Source organism: Salmo salar, chromosome ssa06 (genome assembly GCF_905237065.1).
Source record: "Salmo salar chromosome ssa06, Ssal_v3.1, whole genome shotgun sequence".
In the NCBI taxonomy this organism is placed as follows: domain Eukaryota; kingdom Metazoa; phylum Chordata; class Actinopteri; order Salmoniformes; family Salmonidae; genus Salmo; species Salmo salar.
Genome location: NC_059447.1, coordinates 56,991,422 through 57,011,620, shown reverse-complemented (window position 1 = coordinate 57,011,620; position 20,199 = coordinate 56,991,422). Strand labels below are relative to the sequence as shown.

General features: G+C 42.6%; 1 protein-coding gene across 1 annotated transcript in view; it reads left to right on the top strand.

Moving 5' to 3' along the window:
* The window catches only part of LOC106607687 (collagen alpha-1(XII) chain), a 93,846-nt gene extending 76,538 nt beyond the window's left edge, over window positions 1-17,308 (top strand). The window contains 16 exon segments of the mRNA XM_014204895.2: window positions 1,701-1,843; window positions 2,462-2,571; window positions 7,723-7,881; window positions 8,155-8,232; window positions 9,856-9,942; window positions 10,387-10,440; window positions 10,862-10,957; window positions 11,549-11,602; window positions 12,885-12,938; window positions 13,050-13,103; window positions 14,169-14,240; window positions 14,376-14,411; window positions 14,515-14,581; window positions 14,716-14,901; window positions 15,565-15,633; window positions 17,130-17,308. Of these exon segments, the coding sequence (XP_014060370.2) occupies window positions 1,701-1,843; window positions 2,462-2,571; window positions 7,723-7,881; window positions 8,155-8,232; window positions 9,856-9,942; window positions 10,387-10,440; window positions 10,862-10,957; window positions 11,549-11,602; window positions 12,885-12,938; window positions 13,050-13,103; window positions 14,169-14,240; window positions 14,376-14,411; window positions 14,515-14,581; window positions 14,716-14,901; window positions 15,565-15,633; window positions 17,130-17,308 (1,498 nt within the window).
* Window positions 17,309-20,199: the final 2,891 nt, after the last annotated feature.

The window sequence follows — 20,199 nt, the reverse complement described above, 5'->3', positions numbered from 1 at the left end:
TGTTGGAACATTGCTGCGGGGACTTGCTTCCATTCAACCACAAGAGCATTACTGAGGTCGGGCACTGATGTTGGGTGATTAGGCCTGGCTCGCAGTTGGCGTTCCAATTCATCCCAAAGGTGTTTGATGCGGTTGACATCAGGGATCTGTGCAGGCCAGTCAAGTTCTTCCACACCAATCTTGACAAACCATTTCTGTATGGACCAAAGCTTTGTGCACATGGGTATTGCCATGCTGAAACAGGAATGGGCCTTCCCCAAACTGTTGCCACAAAGTTGGAAGCACAGAATAGTTTAGAATGTCATTGTATGCTGTTGCTTTGAGATTTCCCTTCACTGGAACTAAGGGGCCTAGCCTGAACCATGAAAAACAGCCCCAGATCATTATTCCTCCTCCACCAAACTTTACACTTGGCACTATGCATTCAGGCAGGTAGCGTTCTCCTGGCATCCACCAAACCCAGATTTGTCCGTCGGATTGCAAGATGGTGAAGCGTAATTCATCACTTCAGAGAACGAGTCCAATGGTGGCGAATTTTACACCACTCCAGCTGACGCTTGGCATTGCGCATGGTGATCTTAGGCTTGTGTGTGGCTGCTCAGCCATGGAAACCCATTTCATGAAGCTCCCGACGAACAGTTATTGTGCTGACGTTGCTTCCAGAGGCAGTTTGGAACTCTGTAGTGAGGGATCCTGTTCTGTGAGCTTGTGTGGCCTACCACTTCGAGGCTGAGCCATTGTTGCTCCTAAACGTTGCCACTTCACAATAACAGCACTTACAGTTGACCACGGCAGCTCTAGCAGACATTTGACAAACTTGACTTGTTGGAAAGGTGGCATCCTATGACGGTGCCACGTTAAAAGTCACTGATCTCTTCAATACGTGTCATTCTACTGTCGATGTCTGTTTATGACATCGGCTGGTGTAAAAGGGCTTTATAAATACATGTGCTTGATTGATTGACCTATGGAGATTGCATGACTGTGTGCTTGATTTTATACACCTGTCAGCAATGGGTGTGGCTGAAATAGCTGAATCCACTAATTTGCAGTGTATGTCTGCACTACTTTTGTGGGCTAATGGATTTAAGGGATAATTGAGTTGCAGCACATTATAATGATAGTCTCAGACTCGGAAAGCTTGTCTCCGCTCGAATCCAGAAATTACTTGTTTTTAAACATTACCTTTTTGTGGGCCTTTCCCATGCAGCAAAAACGGTATTAACGTTGGTTTGGCACTTGGAGATGACACGTCATACTCAACTATGTTCAGACAAAATGTTAGACCCCATTCCCCTCTAAACTAGGTCAATAAATGTACAATGTCCTGCTTATTCGCTTGTGATTGGCTGACCCAACAGGTCAGAATATGGACTGCCCTATAGTAGTGTTCTAGCTCAATCTGAAGTTCCCACGTAGCTCCGAGACATCCAACTACACTGTCTATCTCCTACATCGTACATCTCTAAGTGTTTTATCAGCCGCACAGTAGTCCTATCAAATACTGTATATCTCCATTCAGCTTAACCTTCCGCATCAGAGTTTTACCTCTGCTTGCGACTCTATGGAAGAACATCAGCCACATCATGGTGCTTCATAGGCATAGAGTAATACTGTACACATGTATATTAATGGTGAATTGATTATTGTGTATTTTGTCATTTTTTTAATGGTCTGTCTTATTGTGGGGGTTTGAACAGGGAGATCCACCCAGACGGACTACCTCACTCCTACACCATCATCATGATGTTCCGTCTCCTCCCGGACACACCCAACGAGGCCTTTGACATCTGGCAGGTGTCCACCAAGGACGACAAGCCTGAAGTCGGGGTCACCATTGATCGTAAGGCTCTCTAGCTCTGGGGATTTGAAGGGGTCGAGGACAGAGGGTTTACAACGAGGGTTACAAGATGTCACTGGTGTTGCATCCCAAAATGACCCCCCTACTCCCTACGTAGTGCACTACTTTTGCCCGGAGCCATATGTACCCTGGTCCAAAGGTAGTACACTTCATGGGCAATAGGGTGCCATTTGTGACACAGCCATAGAGGAAGGAGGAAGTAGTGTTGTGTGAGGAGGCGATATCATATCCAGCAGCTGTAGATAGATTTATGTTGTTCTGTCTGATATTCTCTCATGGGAGCAGTGAAGGGATCGTAATGGGCTCCAGAGCCCAGGGCTGCTTTGGTCTCCCTCAGTAACCACCCTCACCCTCCTCCGGTTCCAGCATCCTGTATAAGATATCTTCAGCTGGCCTTTATAAAGCCCCGACCATGTTGTTTGTGATGCAGCTTTCACAAAGCATATCTACTTTATGATAAACTGCCCATTGATGATAATGGTATTGGAGTCCTGTTTCTAGTTTAGGAGCTTTGCATGACACCAAGTCCTAATGCGACGTTGGAGAGCTATCTGTAACCTCTTTCTTTTCTCTCCTCAAACTCGTTTTTTCTCTATTCAGCTTCCAGCCAAACGATTTCGTATTATAACAAGGACACGAGGGGGGAGATCCAGAGGGTCACATTCGACAGTGATCAAGTGAAGAGAATCTTCCATGGAAGCTTCCACAAGGTAAACCCTGACTGCCTGTCTGTCTGCGTGACTGTTGGGATTGGAGGAATATACTGGGTGTAGTGAAGTTAATGGCCAGATTATAGAACATTCAGGGGCTTGGCAACTGGACTTGAGGTATGGCACATCAATCACAGTTGTCTCCTTTCTTCTTGCTGTAAGCTTGCATGTCCTGAGGATACACAGATAATGAGAAGGGATACCTGGCATTCCTGATACATTGTATATTACAGGAGGTGTACCTCCTGATACAGCTACAGACATGTGTTCTGCAGAACAGTGTCTGCTCATGCAAACAGATGGCCTTTGGCTGTAAGTTGTGTAAACCCCAATGTTACATGACGCATAGATTGACGTTATTGATGGTAATCAAAGCCTCTCAAAGTAATCAAGCGATAGAAGTGGCCATTGATCTTTTACCAGTTTGTTTGGACTTTGAAGCTAATCAAATGACTGGTTCATGCTAAGCTGAAGTGGTCATGTTTGGTCCAGCTCCAACTCCACATTGGGCTCTAATTCGATGGCTGTTGGTTTCCTTGAGAGAAACTGGTCTAAGTGGGGCAGAGAAATTAGACTCTGTTGGCATATTTGATCTCTTGGATCTCTTGGATTAGTGCATTAAGTTGTAGCCTGAGGGAGGGAGACCACTAAAGATTAACCATAGGCAGTCCGTGTATACTCTGTGCATTAAGAGCTATATGGAAGTACTTCCCGCTGGTACTTACTGTAGTTTCCATTTACCATAAGGTCAGAGCCATGTGCTCATAGGGGCTGTGGACATAGTCATTTAACAACGCTATCACAAACATTCACTAGAATCTATAAGTCCTTTTGCGGAGACCATTAAAATGTACTGCTAGTCGCTGCTGGCGTGCTAGTCTGGAAAATATTGGGTCACTGCTATAACTATTAAACAATTACATCAGAGAGGCAGTGGAATGCCAGGCTAGGGGGAGATTTTTCTGCCTGCCTTTCTCTCTCGCTCTCTCTTTCTCTCTCTTTATCTATCGCTATCCCATTTTTGGCTCTGCTGCCGTTTCTCTGCCTGGATGTTGGATGCAAGCCTTGCCTCTGTTGCCTCTGGTAGCCGACCGCAGGGGAATTCTCGCCGTTGCTGTAGGGGCGGCGACACTGGTCTGTGGTTTACCTCCCAGCATGGTTATGTATGCTGTATCTGTCCCAGTCTTCCAGCATGGTTATGTATGCACTCTCTCTCCCAGTGTTGTCCAGCTGGGCTCAAAAGTAGTGCTCTAAGAGTTTGTTCTTAACTGACTTGCCTAGGTAAATAAAAAATTTAAATAAAGTGTAAGGAATATGGTGCTATTTGGAACGCAAGCTAGGCAATTTCCAGCTCCCACTGGGGACAAGACCTCAACCACACTTCGTACAGTGACAGACTCACAGACAGACAGTAATGAGTAGGGATTGAGTAGTGTAAGCGCTTTTCACTTGTAATTTCTCTCAGTCAGTATGGCGGTTGAAACTTTCCTTTGCAGAATGCATAATGTCTTTTTAAGAAGCAGATGACCGTGTCAGTTACAGAACTGGTGACTTATAGAACCCACTCTTCTCTCCGTGCTGCCAGCATATGCAGCATAAACAAACACAATTTAGATGGGCTAGCTTGAACCCAGACTCTCACTCCCTTATTTGATTGATGTCCTGGTTTGTTTTCTTAGCCAGCTCTGGCAGGTTTAGGAAAGTGTTGTGTGGTGAGGAGGGCTTTTAAACAGCCGGGTTGTACTGCTTCACCGCAGGCTGATTTACCTCGACCTAAGCAGTCAGGAAATTGCTAATTCAGCGTTTGAAAGGTCTTAGTTACCGCCGATGATACAAAACTCCCTAAAATAGGTTTAACAGATGTGCTCCACTGAAGGAATTGGGAGCCTCCTATGTGTATATTGGGTCAAAATACAATTCCATTATATCAGCCAGTAAAAAAAATCCACACTGCTACTATTGTATGAGCCACTTGTTTTCAAACTTTTCTTGCCCAGGGACCCCTGCCCAGGCAAACTGGCGACCCAGGATCCCCCATCATATCTTAGCAAAAAATGCAATCACATTGTGTCTTATTATCAGGTGAATGATAATGGCAAATAAAAGTAATCAACATTTTAAAATGAACAGATTTGGTAGACAGTTTCATTATTTTGACCTCCCCACAGTTCATTGGAAGAGGAAGTGTAAACTCAAACAGTCTATTAGCTAGACAGATAAAGGTATCTTGGCGGTTTAGAGAAAATCGTACTGAAATTCAAACCCAAAAAAATCCTTAAACATTAGAACAAAATCAATAGCCATGTGCCCTGAATGCAGTTTATTTGTATTATTCTCCCTGACTGTCTAGCTTTTATTTGATTGTTAGTTTTCAAAGATGGTATTCTAAAAATTTATACATAGTTTAATATCTTTTATGGGTAACAAGAATTTAAGCTTTCTGCCTATATCAGATGTGTCTATGTCCTGGGATTTGTTTTGGTTTCTTACAACCTCATGCTAATGAGGTTAGCACGAGGACGGGTCACCGATTCAGTATTAAAGTTACTCTTGAAAGTTGTAATAGTAGAATGCACAAGGGGCAATTTCGAAATTGGGTAGTGCATCATCAGTTCCTCTTGTCATGTTAGTCATTACATACCTTAGCGAGCTATTTATAATTTGTCAGAAGTGTCCAGATCTAGAACTCGTTTTTTTTATTTCGTTTTGTTAGCCCATAGATATTGTTGTAATTTTTAGTCCCTCAAATATATCATGAATACACATTAGACATAGCAAAATGTATAAAATTGCGAGAAAATTTGCTTTAAAATAGCAACAGTTTCGTTGCACTCCATGACAAAATGTGTAGAATTGCAGGAAATAAGCCTAAGAATTTTCTATACAGAAAAAATTATGTAATTAGATCCTATTACTGTAATTTTCTCCATATTAAAGGGGTAGTTCGAGGTTTTGGCATTGAAGCCTTTTATCTTCTTCCCCAGAGTCAGATGAACAGCTAGCATGCTAACTGTTCCTGTAGACTTCCAGTCATTGCGCTAAAGCTAGTTAGCAATGGCTTATGAAACTACCTCTAACTTCCTTCATACTGTATGCAGAGAAATACAAATGGTATCCATGGTGGTAATGGGTCTCTGTTGCAGCTAGCAACAAAAAAAATATATAGAAAAATTGTGGACCTCCTTCAGTACCCATTTGGTGCAATATGCAGACAGTCTGTAACCCAGTTTGAAAACCCCTGGTATAAACCATCTCTATTTGCCTGTTTCTGATGACAGTTTGAATGCTTTGTTCTCTCGCCAGTAACCCTTTCTTTCAACTAAGATTACGGTAAGCATACAGTAGGTTTAGCAGACCCTCAGGAATCAAACTCTAAAGCAGTTTCTTAAACCATGATTAATAGTCGTTAGGAATTTGTTTAAATATCCACGAAGATGATAAATGAGTGTTGACATACCCTGACAGTATGGACTCTGCTTTTCACCATGCTGAATGTATCAAACATTTAATTCATTATCAAAAACCACCGTCTTGTATTTGGTAATACAATAACAACCTAATGCGTATTGTACCAAATAATACTCAAATAAAGGCATATGGATTTCATGGAAGCTTGAGTCAGTGAGCAAAACGCAAACCATATGTAGTCCAAATGGATAGAGAACACCCAAGACTTGTGAATGAAAAGGCTAATGCGTGTTAGACGATGGTCATGTCAGAGAGAGAGAGAGAGAGAGAGAGAGAGAAGATATGGTCATATGATTGTAGAAGGTCTGGGAGGAGCGGTATAATCTGTCCCAGTCACTGACCAGAGGTCAAGGGAAACTCCAACATCTGTAACGTGGACGTCACATCAGTGAGCTCACAGGGAATGCCATCTTCACGGTGCCGCCTGCTGCACACCACATTTTGCCTTTTGGTTACGATAGCATCTTGGTATCCCTTTTCTTAGGGTTGAAGGTTTTGTGTGTCTGATTCTTGATAGACGACAAGGTGATTTGTTGTATTGCTGTTTTTGAATCGCTCAGCCAGAGGTCTTAAACTGGAGACAGTCTGAGGCTCTATAGAGCATTCCTAGAGGTGCTACATTTCTTCTTCACGTTAGAGCGCTGATGATGATGTCATTTCCTTGAGCCGAGTTGCTTTCTCACAGTACCGTTACCTTATTTACCCTCTTGCTGTCCAAAATAGACTCACAGTTTCCATAAATTGCGGAGCGTGCTCCGCTGTCTGTCTGCACGCTCTCCGAGAAGAATCCTGAGATATGAGTTTCCTCTGCTCGTGGTCGGCTAAACATAGCTGTACATTTGTTGACCACAATGAATTAAACAGTGTGTGGTTGTCAAACCTCTGGGGCTGACTCCATGGCTTGGTACTGTACAGTATCATTTTGCATGCTCAGTAAGAATGTGGTTACTGGGCTACAGCTGAACTCCCCAGAACAGCAGCTAGACTCTGAAAGCTTGGCAATATAGGGAAAGAGTAAAAAAGGAGCACTTCTTATGTCTCGCCACAAAACAACATCATCAGAAAATGTGGTGAGGTCGATCTGAGTAAGGACTAGCAACGTAGTGTGTACATTGACTCTGTGAAACACAGTGATGGAAAGACTCATCCTTGGTGTGCACCACATCACTTTAAACCCATCACCGCAAAGTAAATGAGACAGATGAATGGATGGCGGTGCTCTGTAAATCAGTAGGCAAGCAAACAGCTGATCCGGGCATTTCCTACTGTGTTCTACCACACTCGCTAAGTCTTACTGATGATATGACATGCTATATGACTAATGTTATGTATTTAACAGTGAATGGAGATGACATCGACTGAATTTTGGTGATTATCTTATCCTGAGCGTATCTTACCCTGAGTGCACTTTTAGGATACTGTACATCATCGAAACACATTGAAATCATGTTGGTGTGCTGCTCTCGTTGTTGTACTCTGGCCCATCTCTTTTGGAGAGATTCAAGGCACAACAAATCAAGGAGAGGAAATAACACATCCAAATACACCCTGTGTCTCTCTCTGCTCTGTTGCCAACCCCAGATAACCCAATGATTTGAGTTTTAGGATAGACAGCAGACGGTCCTAGACGAAAATATGTCCTGGACGAAGAATGTAACAACTCTCAATCTTTTCTGTCTGCAGCTCCACATCCTTGTTTCCCCCACCAAAGTCAAGCTGAACCTCGACTGCCAAGAGGTGGCGGACAAGGAGATTAAGGAAGCTGGAAACACGTCCACGGATGGCTATCAAGTTCTTGGCAAAATGTCCAAGTCCATTGGCTCCAAGGGTGAATCTGCAACTGTAAGTGAACTGTCATACAACATCAAAGGATATGGACCTACAAGCCTACTAGCATGACGGTTTTAGTGCTCCTGTGTATCTGAGTGCTGTTATGACAGGAGGAAGCCTTGCAGCTCACTCCCTCCAACACAGTGCATCCCAAGTGGAATGTGCCTGTTATCCTTATCTGATGCTCTGCGGGCTCTCTGTCTGCACGTTCTCCTTGTTTTCTTATTTTATATTTTGGGATGCGGAGGAAGTATGTACGTTTCCTTTTTTTCCCCTGTTCCACAGTTCCAGCTCCAGATGTTCGATATTGTGTGCACCCTGGGCTGGACGAGCAGAGACAGATGCTGTGACCTTCCATCTATGGTGAGTAAGAGGAGCCTCACAAGGTACAGATCTAGGATCAGCTTCCTCTCCCCCCAATCCTAACCTTAACCATTAGTGGGAAAAATGCAGATCAGTGACTAGGGGCAACTTCACCCTACACCTGGACCTCCCTGGAGGGGAGAGGCGGGACAAGTCAACAGGCTGCAAAACAAGCTCTTGAGCAGTCTGTAAGCATCTTCACTGACCCAAATCCATAGTCCTCTTGACACCCGTTGAGCTTCTGAGTGTGTGTGTGCCTTCGGCCTGGCATGAGTGTCCGTGACTGAGATCAAGTCCAGTTGTGTGTGCATGCGTGTGCACATGTGCGTATTAGACAATGCATCTTGCTTGTCTCATCTTTTAACACGGCAGTAAACAAATGCATATCCATCCCACATCTCTGCTTTAGGACATGCTTACGTCATCCTGAACACGTGAAGAGGAACAATGGAAAAACAAGCCTGTATTTTATAAGCTGTGTCTTGGATTCTAATGCTGTCCTGATAACTTGTATAACAGAGGCAGTAAAAGTGAAACTGCATCCCTACAAATCTGATTCCAAATGGTCAAATCATGTGCAGACAGAAAGCTTAGTATATTTCACTCAACCTATGGAAAAGTGAATGGCGAGCAGCTAAGTATGGCAAGATTGCACTTGACTAACCACCCTTATGCAGTTGTTCTCTCTAATATGTCAAAGTCGAAGCTGAATGAAAAAGTGCCTCAGCACAGAGCACATTTTGGCAGCAGAAAAGGAACGTTAATCAGTTAGAACAGGAAATCTCTGTTGTTTTCTTCTTAGATTATTCAAACTCTTGGAAGACTCTCAATGGATATTTGTGAGGCACATTCATTTTACAATCCTAGTTGGCCCTTCTATAATTATGGTCTCCTGTCCTGACTGTTAAAGAACCATGACTGTGTTTAAATGGCCCAGCTGCAGCTTCAAACACCTTTTGTCAAGGAGAGAGTGTTGCTGATTTGCAGTCATGCTGCCCCCGAGCCAGGCGGAGAAGCAACGGCTATCGACTGTAAAGGCATCACAACTTTGAACGGCCTTCAACAATACGTACATCCAACAGAAAACAATGCCAAACTGTCAAGACAATGCCCCTGTTTGATCTGGACTTTTTCACTTTTGTTCCGCCAGAGATATCCAAGAACACGCCTCTGTTTCAACAAATCAGAGCTGCACAATCACTGTTGGTTGGACACCCAGAATGCGTTTTAATGTGTTTCATGTCTGGTGGGTAGGGCTTACAACAATGGACTTCCTGGAAACTCAGGCTGTATAGGGTTGCATGCCAACACATCTGCCTGATTAGAGTTGTTCTATAAAATATTGCTCTTATCTAGTGAGCATGTACTTCATCAGTTTGTCTTCCTTGAGATATACTGTACTACTGGTACAAACTAATAACATTTAATCAATCAAAATAAGCCGTATCATCCTGTAACCTCCTGACCCTTCCTCTGCTTACATTTACATTACATTTCGGTGATTTAGCAGACGCTCTTATCTGGAGAGACTTACAGTCAGTAATGGGTCTCTGTTTTAGCCCAACTCCTTCTAGTTATCGCAGCTCACCACTTCTCTTTGTCTGTTCCCTCCCCTGTTATCAGAGAGAAGAGTCCAAGTGCCCGTCCCTCCCCAACGCCTGCACATGTACCTCAGAAAGCACAGGACCCCAGGGAACACAGGGGGCAGTGGTAAGGACCAGATACACCCACTGCACTCTCTGTCTCCAAATGGCACTCTGTTCCCTATTTAGTGCACTACTTCTGATCAGGGCCCATACGGCACTAGATGGGGTATGAGGTGACATTTAGGACTTGTTTTCCTTCCATCTCTATGCTGCAGGCCAGGGTTTCTAGTGAACTCCCTGATCTGCCGATCGAAAAGTATCTTTTTGACACATTTTGATTTATGTAGTGTACAGTTGCCTCTGACATGCATTCATTATGTAGGACTGACTGTACAATGCACAATAAAAGTTGGCTTGTATTTCATTTTAAAAGGGCAAGCCAGAAGGAAACTACAGTGATGATTATGAAGCCCCCAGGGAGGGAGTATCTATCATGAGTATGGGTCTGAGCTTCTGGACACTCCTTTCTCTCCCTGTGTTAACTTGAAAAATGATCTTTCTTCACCAGGGCGCACCCGGTAGCAAAGGTCCCCGGGGTGAAAGAGGAGAGACTGGCCCGGCTGTAAGTACCTCACTAACCTCACCTCTCAGATTCCCTCTTTAGGACTGCAGGGCTATAACCGACGGCAGGCAAGTCATAAAGTGGTCAAGGCATTTGACACAGTTTGGAGAATGTGGGATATTGGAGTCTCCTTAAAGCTTTTTCTGCTATTGATGAAAACTGAGAACTGTTTACAGTTTTATGGCTTTGAAGAGGAAGAAACACATCTGAATTCACTTATTAGGAGTATGTTAGTCTTCTCGAAATTTCAGGGAGGCTCGGTTTGACAGTGTAGGCATTCCACGGTTTCTGGTGCCTTCTTCCAGAGATTGCAACAGTAGCATATTTTAATGCACTGCTATATTCAGTCTGGAGATCTCAATAGCAACATTCTTTCCAAGCTCTAATTGATTCTCATCTCTTGTCTTTGTTTCTCTGATAGGGTCCAATTGGACCGCGTGGAGATACAGGATTGCCAGGACCTATGGGTCTGCCTGGCCCTCAAGGATCTAGTGGGTTGTCTATTCCAGGAGAAGCTGTGAGTCTCACTCTTACACTCCACACTCACACATTCCACACGCCACATACACTCCCCTCTCCGCAGCCACAGGCGTTTGCTGCTGCGCACGGCTCGTTTCCAGCAGTTACACGTAAATCCCACGATGCCGCCACACACCAAATAGGAATAATGTTGTCCGTTTAATATGTAAGGAAATCACAAGCTGCAGAGTAATTGTGGCAGAGGCCTGTTGAGCCTGCATTTCTTCGTGTCTAGGGATATGTTGAACCAGCCTCATCTCAATGCATCTCAATGCAGCTCAATGATCCATTAATAATCACCGCTGGGATTTCCTTCGCTGAAAAGCACCCAAACTCAAGACGAATGTTTATCCACTTCTTCGCGCAAAAAAAAAGGAAATTGCCATTAGACTGTTCAGACATCACCAATACACTTCCACACATCTCGCACAGAACTCTCATCACAGCGTGTTTATCTTGGGTTAAAGACAGATTGGCAGAACACATTTTCTTAGATCTGTCACCCAAAGGTTAGCGAGTGTTGAGTTTGGAGGAAGTATTATGTTGTTCTCCACGGAGTGTGAATGTGTTTCTCCCTCTGCTGTTTCAGGGCCGCCAAGGACCGAAAGGAGAAGCTGGTGATTCTGGGCTACCTGGACAGAAAGTGAGTGCTGCTTTGGCTCACTGGCCTGGCTGTGGTTTAGAACAGTAAATTAGGGATAATTCGCAGGGTACAGATATGCTGCTTCTCTGGCCTCTCTTCATGTGGCAAGCCACAGACAATATTTCATATGAGGAGAACTCACAAAGAGTCAGGTTGAGATTCCCAAATTTGTATTGAATCTTTCTTGAAGTTAAGAATAACTGAGTGGAAAACAAATCACCTTGATATACAATGCTTCTTAACCAGGGGCTTCTGGTTAGGCCGTGCACATTAGGCCTTCCTGTCAGTTGTACTATGGTCCATACAAAGCTGATGAGGTGATATAGAATGGAAAACCCAGTTTCATGGACTCCCTTCTTTTTTTAACATGCTAAACCTATATGATAGATGGCATCGCTACACAGAACATAATGGTAAAACGAGCCTTACTCAGCTCACATAACATAGCTGGCTCTTCTATTTCATCAATATTGACAACATTATGTGAGCCCATCAATGATTTCCAGGATTCGCCTGTGACGTTTTACAGAACAGTGTCGTCATGTTAGAGATCCTCTGAGATCTTCTGAGATGGTTTCCATTAAACTCACAATGCCATAAACAAATTGCCCCCTCCAGTCCTCATACATGAAATGGCATCTTTGTATTTCTAGAAAGAGCCTGCCCCTTTTATTTACTGATAAAAAGGAGAAGCCCCCTTTGTGTCTACCAGTAAACTCAGAGTACTTCTATGCAGAAGAGTCAATTGGGAACAAAGCCTTCCCCCTCCCTACATTTTTTTTTTTTACCTCAGTTTAGAATTCATGCAGGTTTGTTGATGCCACAAGACACTGGAGAATGAATTACCAAGTGTAAAATAATGAACAATTCCAAGATAAAAGCCTTGGTGAACCCATCGCTTAAATAGATTGTGGGTAGTGTTTGCAGGTGAACATGATAGAACAGATGATATAGCAACATGCGTTTAACGACCTGCGGAGTATGCAGTCCTGATTTATAATGGCCAATAAAACGAATCTGGAATATATTATGTTCCCTGTAAGTTTTATGCGAAGCATCAAAGGCTAGAGCGGATTTGACAATACAAAAGTGAGCAGGGTTTCAGAGGAAATTTGAAATAAATGGGAAATGTACTGTTTGAGACACAGAAAACTGGCGGTTAAATAAACTGGTTTGAGTTGGTTGGTCAAAGGTAGGTGGCCTGTGTTAATGTGATCTGTGAGGAAGGAAAAAAAAGAAAGTCCAGCTCTGACGTGGGTTGTGTTTCCGCCTTTTTCCCCAGGGTCCACCTGGGATAGCTGGGACCATCGGCCCAATCGGACCTGCTGGACCGAGGGTAAGTCAAATCAATGGGCCATTGTCTAATGATCATGCAATGTCTGTCAAATGAACTTCATCCCATCAGCTCAACTTGTTTAACTCTATTGTCTGTGTGTTGTGAATGCAGGGACCCCAAGGAAAGGAAGGACAGGCTGGATCCAGAGGTGCAACAGGACCAATGGTATGCTCAGACAAAATAAAGTCAGGGAGATAAAGTCATTTAAGAACTGTCAAACTCGGCCTCTCCTAAACTATAGTAAAGACGGACCAGATGTTTCTTGAGTGTAATCTGAGTGGTTATTTTGTTTGTGTCTCTGTATCTGATTGGTTCTTTTGTTTGTGTCACTGTAACTGATTTGTTCCGTCCGTTGTTTGTGTCACTGGATTGATTGTTTTATTTGCAAGTTTAAAAAAATACATACTGTAATTTCCAGACTATTAAGTGCACCTGAATGTAAGCCGCACCCATTGAATTTAAAAAAAGATATTATTTTGAACATAAATAAGCCGCACATGTCTATAAGCCGCAGGTGCCTACCGGTACATTGAAACAAATTAACTTTACACAGGCTTTAACGAAACACGGCTTGTAACAAAAATAAATAGGCTTTAACGAAACAAGGCTTGTAACAAAAAAAACGTTAGCAGTAAGCTTTAGTTGTCTTTTTGCACTGAGTCAATTCCTCACACTGCTGTTTCCAACGTCTTATCATCGACTCATTAAGACCAAGCTCCCGTGCAGCAGCTCTATTTCCTTTTCCAACAGCCAGATCAATCACCTTCAACTTGAAAGCTGCATCATATGCATTTCTCCGTGTCTTTGCCATGATGAGGGTGACAAAATGACTACCGTAATCAGAATGATGGGAAGTTTGAGAGCGCTCGATTTAATCTAAACGGTAAACAAAAAAGTTGTTTGACCTTAACCCGTTCGGCAATTTCATTGGTCTAATGAAAGCTTCATGCCGCCAGAATAACTGACCACGTCACAGAATGTGTTTTTTTGGAGAAAAAAAATTGAAAGCGGGAAAAATCCATATATTACCCACGTCATTGTTTAAGCCGCGAGGTTCAAAGCCTGGGAAAAAAGTTGCGGCTTATATTCCGGAATTTACGGTACACAAAGTACATACATTTTTAACTTGACAGGGATAACACAAAATCAATGACTTCCCATTGTGGTCCCTTGAAGTGCATGGTGCAATTCATGTATTTGATTGGTTATTTTGTTCTTGTCACTATACAGGGACCTCCTGGATCTCCTGGAATGCCTGGGGCTTCAGGAAAACCAGGAAAGCCTGGTGACACAGGTGTTTCGGTAAGCATCCATCTCACCAAATCTCATAATACAGTTCTGTATGTCATGCAAACCACTGAAAGGCAACGTTTTTGTGTCATACAGTACATACATCTGTGTGCAGTGAGATGTAACGGCCTTGTATTTTCATTTCAGGGAGCCAATGGTATGAAAGGGGACAGAGGAGAGAGAGTGAGTAACATCTCCAGTGTTCGAGCTCCAAGTTTTGAACCTCAGTCAATCTCAGTAAGTCATGTATATTCATCACCAAGCCTTGCTCTCTGTTTGTTTCCAGGGCGACTTTGCTCCTCAGAACATGATGCGGTCCATTGCCAGACAAATGTGTGAGCAGATAGTAAATGGTGAGTGGGCCTTTTTTCAGCACTACATTTATAAGTAGCTCTTTCACCAGAGAGAAATCAAAGTCCTAAAAGAGTCTACCTTTCATGAAATGTCTGTTGCCTTCTCAATGTTTATGTTTATCATTGTTTTTCAGAACAAATGAGTAGAGTCAATTCCATGCTGAACCAGATTCCCAGCGGTTACCGTAGTAGCAACAACCCAGGTCCCCCCGGACCCCCTGGGCCCAGCGGTAACCAGGGTCCCCGTGGAGAGCCCGGACAGACAGGCAGGAATGGATTCCCAGGAAGTTCAGGACAACCTGGCCAGCAAGGAGAGAGAGGTACGTCATCAGGATATCCATGACTGTCAGGAACCCAAGATTTCCCCTATGTTAACTGATAGAGCTGTTTATCAATAGGTTTAGCTCTAGGGTGTCAAACTAATTTCCTGGACGGCAGTATGTCTGCGGATTTTCTCTCCTCCCTTGTACTCGATTGACCAATTAAGGTCATTGATTATTTAAGAACTCCCCTCAACTGGTTGTCTAGGTCTTACTACAAATTGAAAGGAAGTAACAAAAACAACAGACACATGGGCCTCCAGGAATGGACACCCCTGGTCCAGCTGTTCACTATCAGTAGGCTTAACTAGAGTGTCTTGCTGTGTGGTATTGTCACGGTTGGAACAAAGACTGGACATTTTTCCATAGACATACAACTCTGTCTTAGAATTGCTGCGATAGCAACGGAATGAAGCCTTCACAGACTTTTCCAAAGTCTCATCTTCACAGCATATTCCATTCATCTCAGTGGTTATGTCTGTATTTCTGTGTGTCTTTCCATAGGCCTGCCTCAGACTGTTTTTCAGTGGCTCAGGAAATGCCTATCAAGCTTCATGAAAATGTCAATTCCTGTGCGCTCATAGTGGTTACATTGGGGTTTCCTCTTTCAGTGGGTGTCCTTGTCTTTGTTCGGCTGTGAGTGATTTTCTATTTGATTCTCAGGCCCTGCAGGAGAGAAGGGTGATCGAGGGACAGCAGCAGTCGGACAGCGAGGACAAAGAGGACCACCTGGTTAGTTTCACATTTTTGCTCCAGATCCGTAACAATCCAGTCTTTGTCTTTTGTCCTGCATTGCGTCACATCTGTCTTAATAGCAATACTTCTCATTCATTAAGCTTAATCTCTCCGAGTGATTCGCATGGCGTCATATTCTTTGGTAGAATCAGGGGAAATCAATCATTACTTTACTTTAGCCGCAGTAATGGGGGTCATTCTGGCCACGTCTCTCATTTAAAGCTGGATGTGTCACTATGAATTGAACCACTTCTCCCAGTTTAAATCTCCTTAGCTGTAACTACAGGCTGCTAAACCAAGCGTTGCTAAGCTCAGAGGTGTTGCCTGAAGCAGTGCTGGGGCAGCTGTGTTTAATAAATGACCAACGCTGCCATTCAGCATTTTTCCCAGTTAAACACTCTGCCTTCTAGGGGATTTATATTGTCTTTGTGTGTGAGATGCTCACACTGGTCAAATGTAAATGAAAATGTATGGGAGTAGAAAGTATATATTTTCTTTAGGAATATAGTGGAGTAAAAGTTGTCAAACTTAAATAGTAAAGTTCAGACCCCCCCCCTTCAAAAAACCCGACTTAAGTAGTATTTCTAAGGATTTTTTACTTAAGTACTTTACACCACTGGGTTTATGTACATCACAGATTTAATGTACCAAACAGATTAGCAACATCAAACTTGATATGGGTAGTAACCAGAGTTGGTCCATTTCACATGATGTGCTCGCCTTAGTCTTCATCCATTCTAATGTAAATGTAAATGCTTGAGCAGTACCACAGTCATTACAAGCTGTCACTGATAGGACCAGTGCGCTGACAGAGATCATAGATTGAGTTCTGAAACCAGAGATCAGACAGTGGGATTCCCATTGGTTTAACCCTGTAATGGAGCTACAGGAACAGATTCCAGCCAAACCGCCTGCCAGGCCATCCAACAATAATATGAGTTTGTCTTGCCAGGGGCCATAGAGCTGCAATACAGCTAATACAGTTCCCACTGTAATTCAGCACGCTTCACTATAGCCACCCACTCCCACTGAAATTCAGCACGCGTAACTATAAAGCATTGGGCTTCAAGGTCTACAAGGTCAAGACTTGGAAAGTGGTCTTGAATCAGGGAAAGGGAAATGCCCAGATTACTGGGGAAGCTAGCTGATGGTGAGTCATTGTTCAGGGGCCAATCAGATGTATGTACTGAGGTCTTCCTCCCATGGTCACATTCACAGCACATGTTTAAAGGACTTAGAGGACCACGGATGAGAGACTGAGGGAAAAATTCCAAGCTTAACTTTTCTAAACGTCTAGACGAAACAGAGGGGGAAAAAGGATCAACGAATGAATCCAGGGTTTTCCTTCTTAAGTAAAAAAAAGAGAAGAAAAAAATGATTTTCCAAACCGTTGTGGCAGAAATAGTTACTACACTTATAGCTCCCACTGATGTCACAGGGTGATGACATGCCGATGCCTTCTAATTGGTCGATTGTGATTTCTCTCTCCACAGGCCCACCAGGCGAAGCTCGGACCGGCCCTCCAGGCCCCGCAGGCTCCTCCGGGCCCCGCGGTCCTCCTGGGCGCCAAGGGTTCACAGGTATTAGGGGCCAACCTGGCACTCCTGGCTACTGTGACTCTTCCCAGTGTGTCAGCATTCCGTACAATGGACAAGGATACAGAGGTACATAACTGGACAGGTTAATGGGCATGACATCCTTAATGACTGCATGTCACCGAAGCATGGAACATGAGTGAAAAGCATGTGTAGTTACTACATAGTTATTACGTAACATAAGTGGGTACAGTATAGACTGATGACAAAATGGATATATTCCAGAAACGACTATATATAAATTGTGATAATTCATTTGTTAACATTTGGAGAGAAAGTAAATATTCCCATACCAACTGAAGACTAACACCTCGTTTGACCTATTTCAGGTTCACCATAGTAAACTTTCTAAATCGCCTGTGCTGCTTTCACTTTGAATTCCTGAACAAAAAAAAAAGTCCTGTTACTGAGATGCTTGCTCACGCGCTCTAGAGCTGTTTGAGGATAACCACCAAAGGATAAGATTAACAAACTATGTTGAGAAAGTCAAGAACAACGAGGACCGGTACTAACAACATTGTAGAGCAACTAGATCAAACAAGCGCCGGTGATGACAGCAACATAGTTGCCTGTTTGCATCTTGAAGCCAAAGAACGAGCAGACAAAGACCTATCAGGTGGAGAAGCATGTGCAAACAAACAAACACCAAATTACTTCAACAACGACATTAACATGGTTACTCTTGAGGTGAAATCTGTAAATAAACTAATGATGCCTTGTAAATGATGTTTAAATCACATCCACTCAATGTGGTTTTTAACACCTGTAGTTATGCTTTTGCCTTGTAACCTGCTGCTTGGTGAATGCCAACACGAATGCTTCTTTTTCTACCGCGTCCCTAAAAAGGGATGTTTCTGTAGCCTAAACACACACGGACTGCTCAGGGCCGTATTGAACCACGTGCCTTTTGTGCCGATGTGACCTTTGGAGGTTTAGCTTTTCTGTCTATGTACACGGTAGTAGCATTCTGAGAATCATCATTCATTATGCTGTAGTATTCAATGATATTCTTCCAGTACCAGCTGGTTACCTCTGTTTTATGTTACGAGGAATAACCTCCCAATTCCAAAATGTATGAATAGGCTGGTGGTAGAACTCTTACTTGATTTTTTTGATATTTTGTGTTGATATTTTATAAATGAATGAGTTGCAGCAAATGGCAATGATGATTCTGTTCAATGATTGAACCCACCCACCACTCAAACTGTACTAACATCACACCGATATAGAAAATGCACTGAACGATTCAACCCACCCACCACTCAAACTGTATTAACATTGTATTATTAACATCACACCGACATAGAAAATGCACTGAACGATTCAACCCACCCACCACTCAAACCGTATTAACATTGTGTAATATTAACATCACACAGATATAGAAAACGCACTGAATTGTTTACTTCCTATCAGTGCCTTTGACAATAACATAGAGGGATATGACCACGTCCACTCAATTGTCATTTCACCAGTATACTGTATGTCCAAGCCTGAAAAGAAAACCTAACACAGCAATTCATTTTTGTGCATGTTGAGCCTGACATACTCTGCAAATTACACTCATGTTCAATTGGCATAAAACACTATTTCCAAGCAGACCCATATCCACCTGAGCCTGAAACCTACGTAGTCCCAATACCCGAAGAAGAAGACGACTCACAAAACGAGCGTCGAAAGAGGTCACTATCAAGAATGGAATCCAAAAGTATAGGTTCATAAAAAGAGGATGTTCTTCTTTTTTTGTTGTTCTTGTTTTTGTTGTTGCTGTGTTCACATGTGGTGTCATTAAGGGCTATGCACATTTCACTAAAAAGGGGTTTGATACCTCTATATTTGGAAGTACCTTAAATCATATGTTGGGGGAGGGGGAAGCAAAAACATGACAATCTGTAAGCTTGCTGTCTTTTCCCTATTGTGTATTTTGCTTGTAACATATCTGCATTAAGTGTTATTGAATTGCAGTGTTGGACAATGCACTCTTCATGACAAAACCAACATTCAAAGGTATTAAAGGAAAGCAAATGTTTGTTCACACAGTGTTGGGGCATCCAACAAAAAAAACGCCTCTTTTACGGTTCATCCAAAATTACGGTTCATCCAATATTTCTGATTATCAAAATGTTGTTTTATTCCTATTTTATGCTTTTGCCTTTTTTCTCACTTGAATGATGGCCATTTGTCCACCATCTACCTACAGTTTTCATCTTCAGTACTGCAGTTAAACATGGCTTCCATTTTGTAACTTTAGACAAAATATTTATCCGTTTTCTTATATCAACTCACAGCTGGTTTTACCAAAAGGTGGAATTGCATGTCTGTGGTGTATATTTAGTATGGTTTGTTAATCAGAATATAGTTGTTGTCATTTGTTGTTTTATCAATATCGAATGCAGTTGGAATTTGTGTGCAAGACTATGGATATGGTATTGCTGCTTCATGTTTTAACTGCAAATTGTGAATTCCACAGCCTTATTTTCTTATTTATTTCTGAAACACAAGAGGCATTTTTCAATAAAACTACTGAAAATGTACTGTCGTGTCAATCATTATATCACAGCATGCAAATAGATGATTTAAAGATGGATTGTTTTCAGGAATATGTATTAAAACATTTACAACAATCAAATCAAGTAAACTATAATAACATTAACTTTGTTCTGGGACCAATCTGCCTATGAGGACAGGATGTAAACTAATTTTGATTGGATGCCCTGAAGGCAGAACTATTTTGTTTGGTACTAAAGACAAAGGTCATGAGAGGTGTGGTTTAGTTTGAAAAAAATCAAGTGGTGAGAGAGAAAATGGCAGCAAGATTCAATGTCCAGTTAATGTAGAAATTGTTAAACCATCAAGTTATGCATTTCTAACCATGTTTTTTTCCTACAAATTAACAGAGTATAAGTGTCTGACAGGAATTTGTAACATGAGGACAAGTTTAGAAAATGTAGCTACTTCTTTGCCCTGA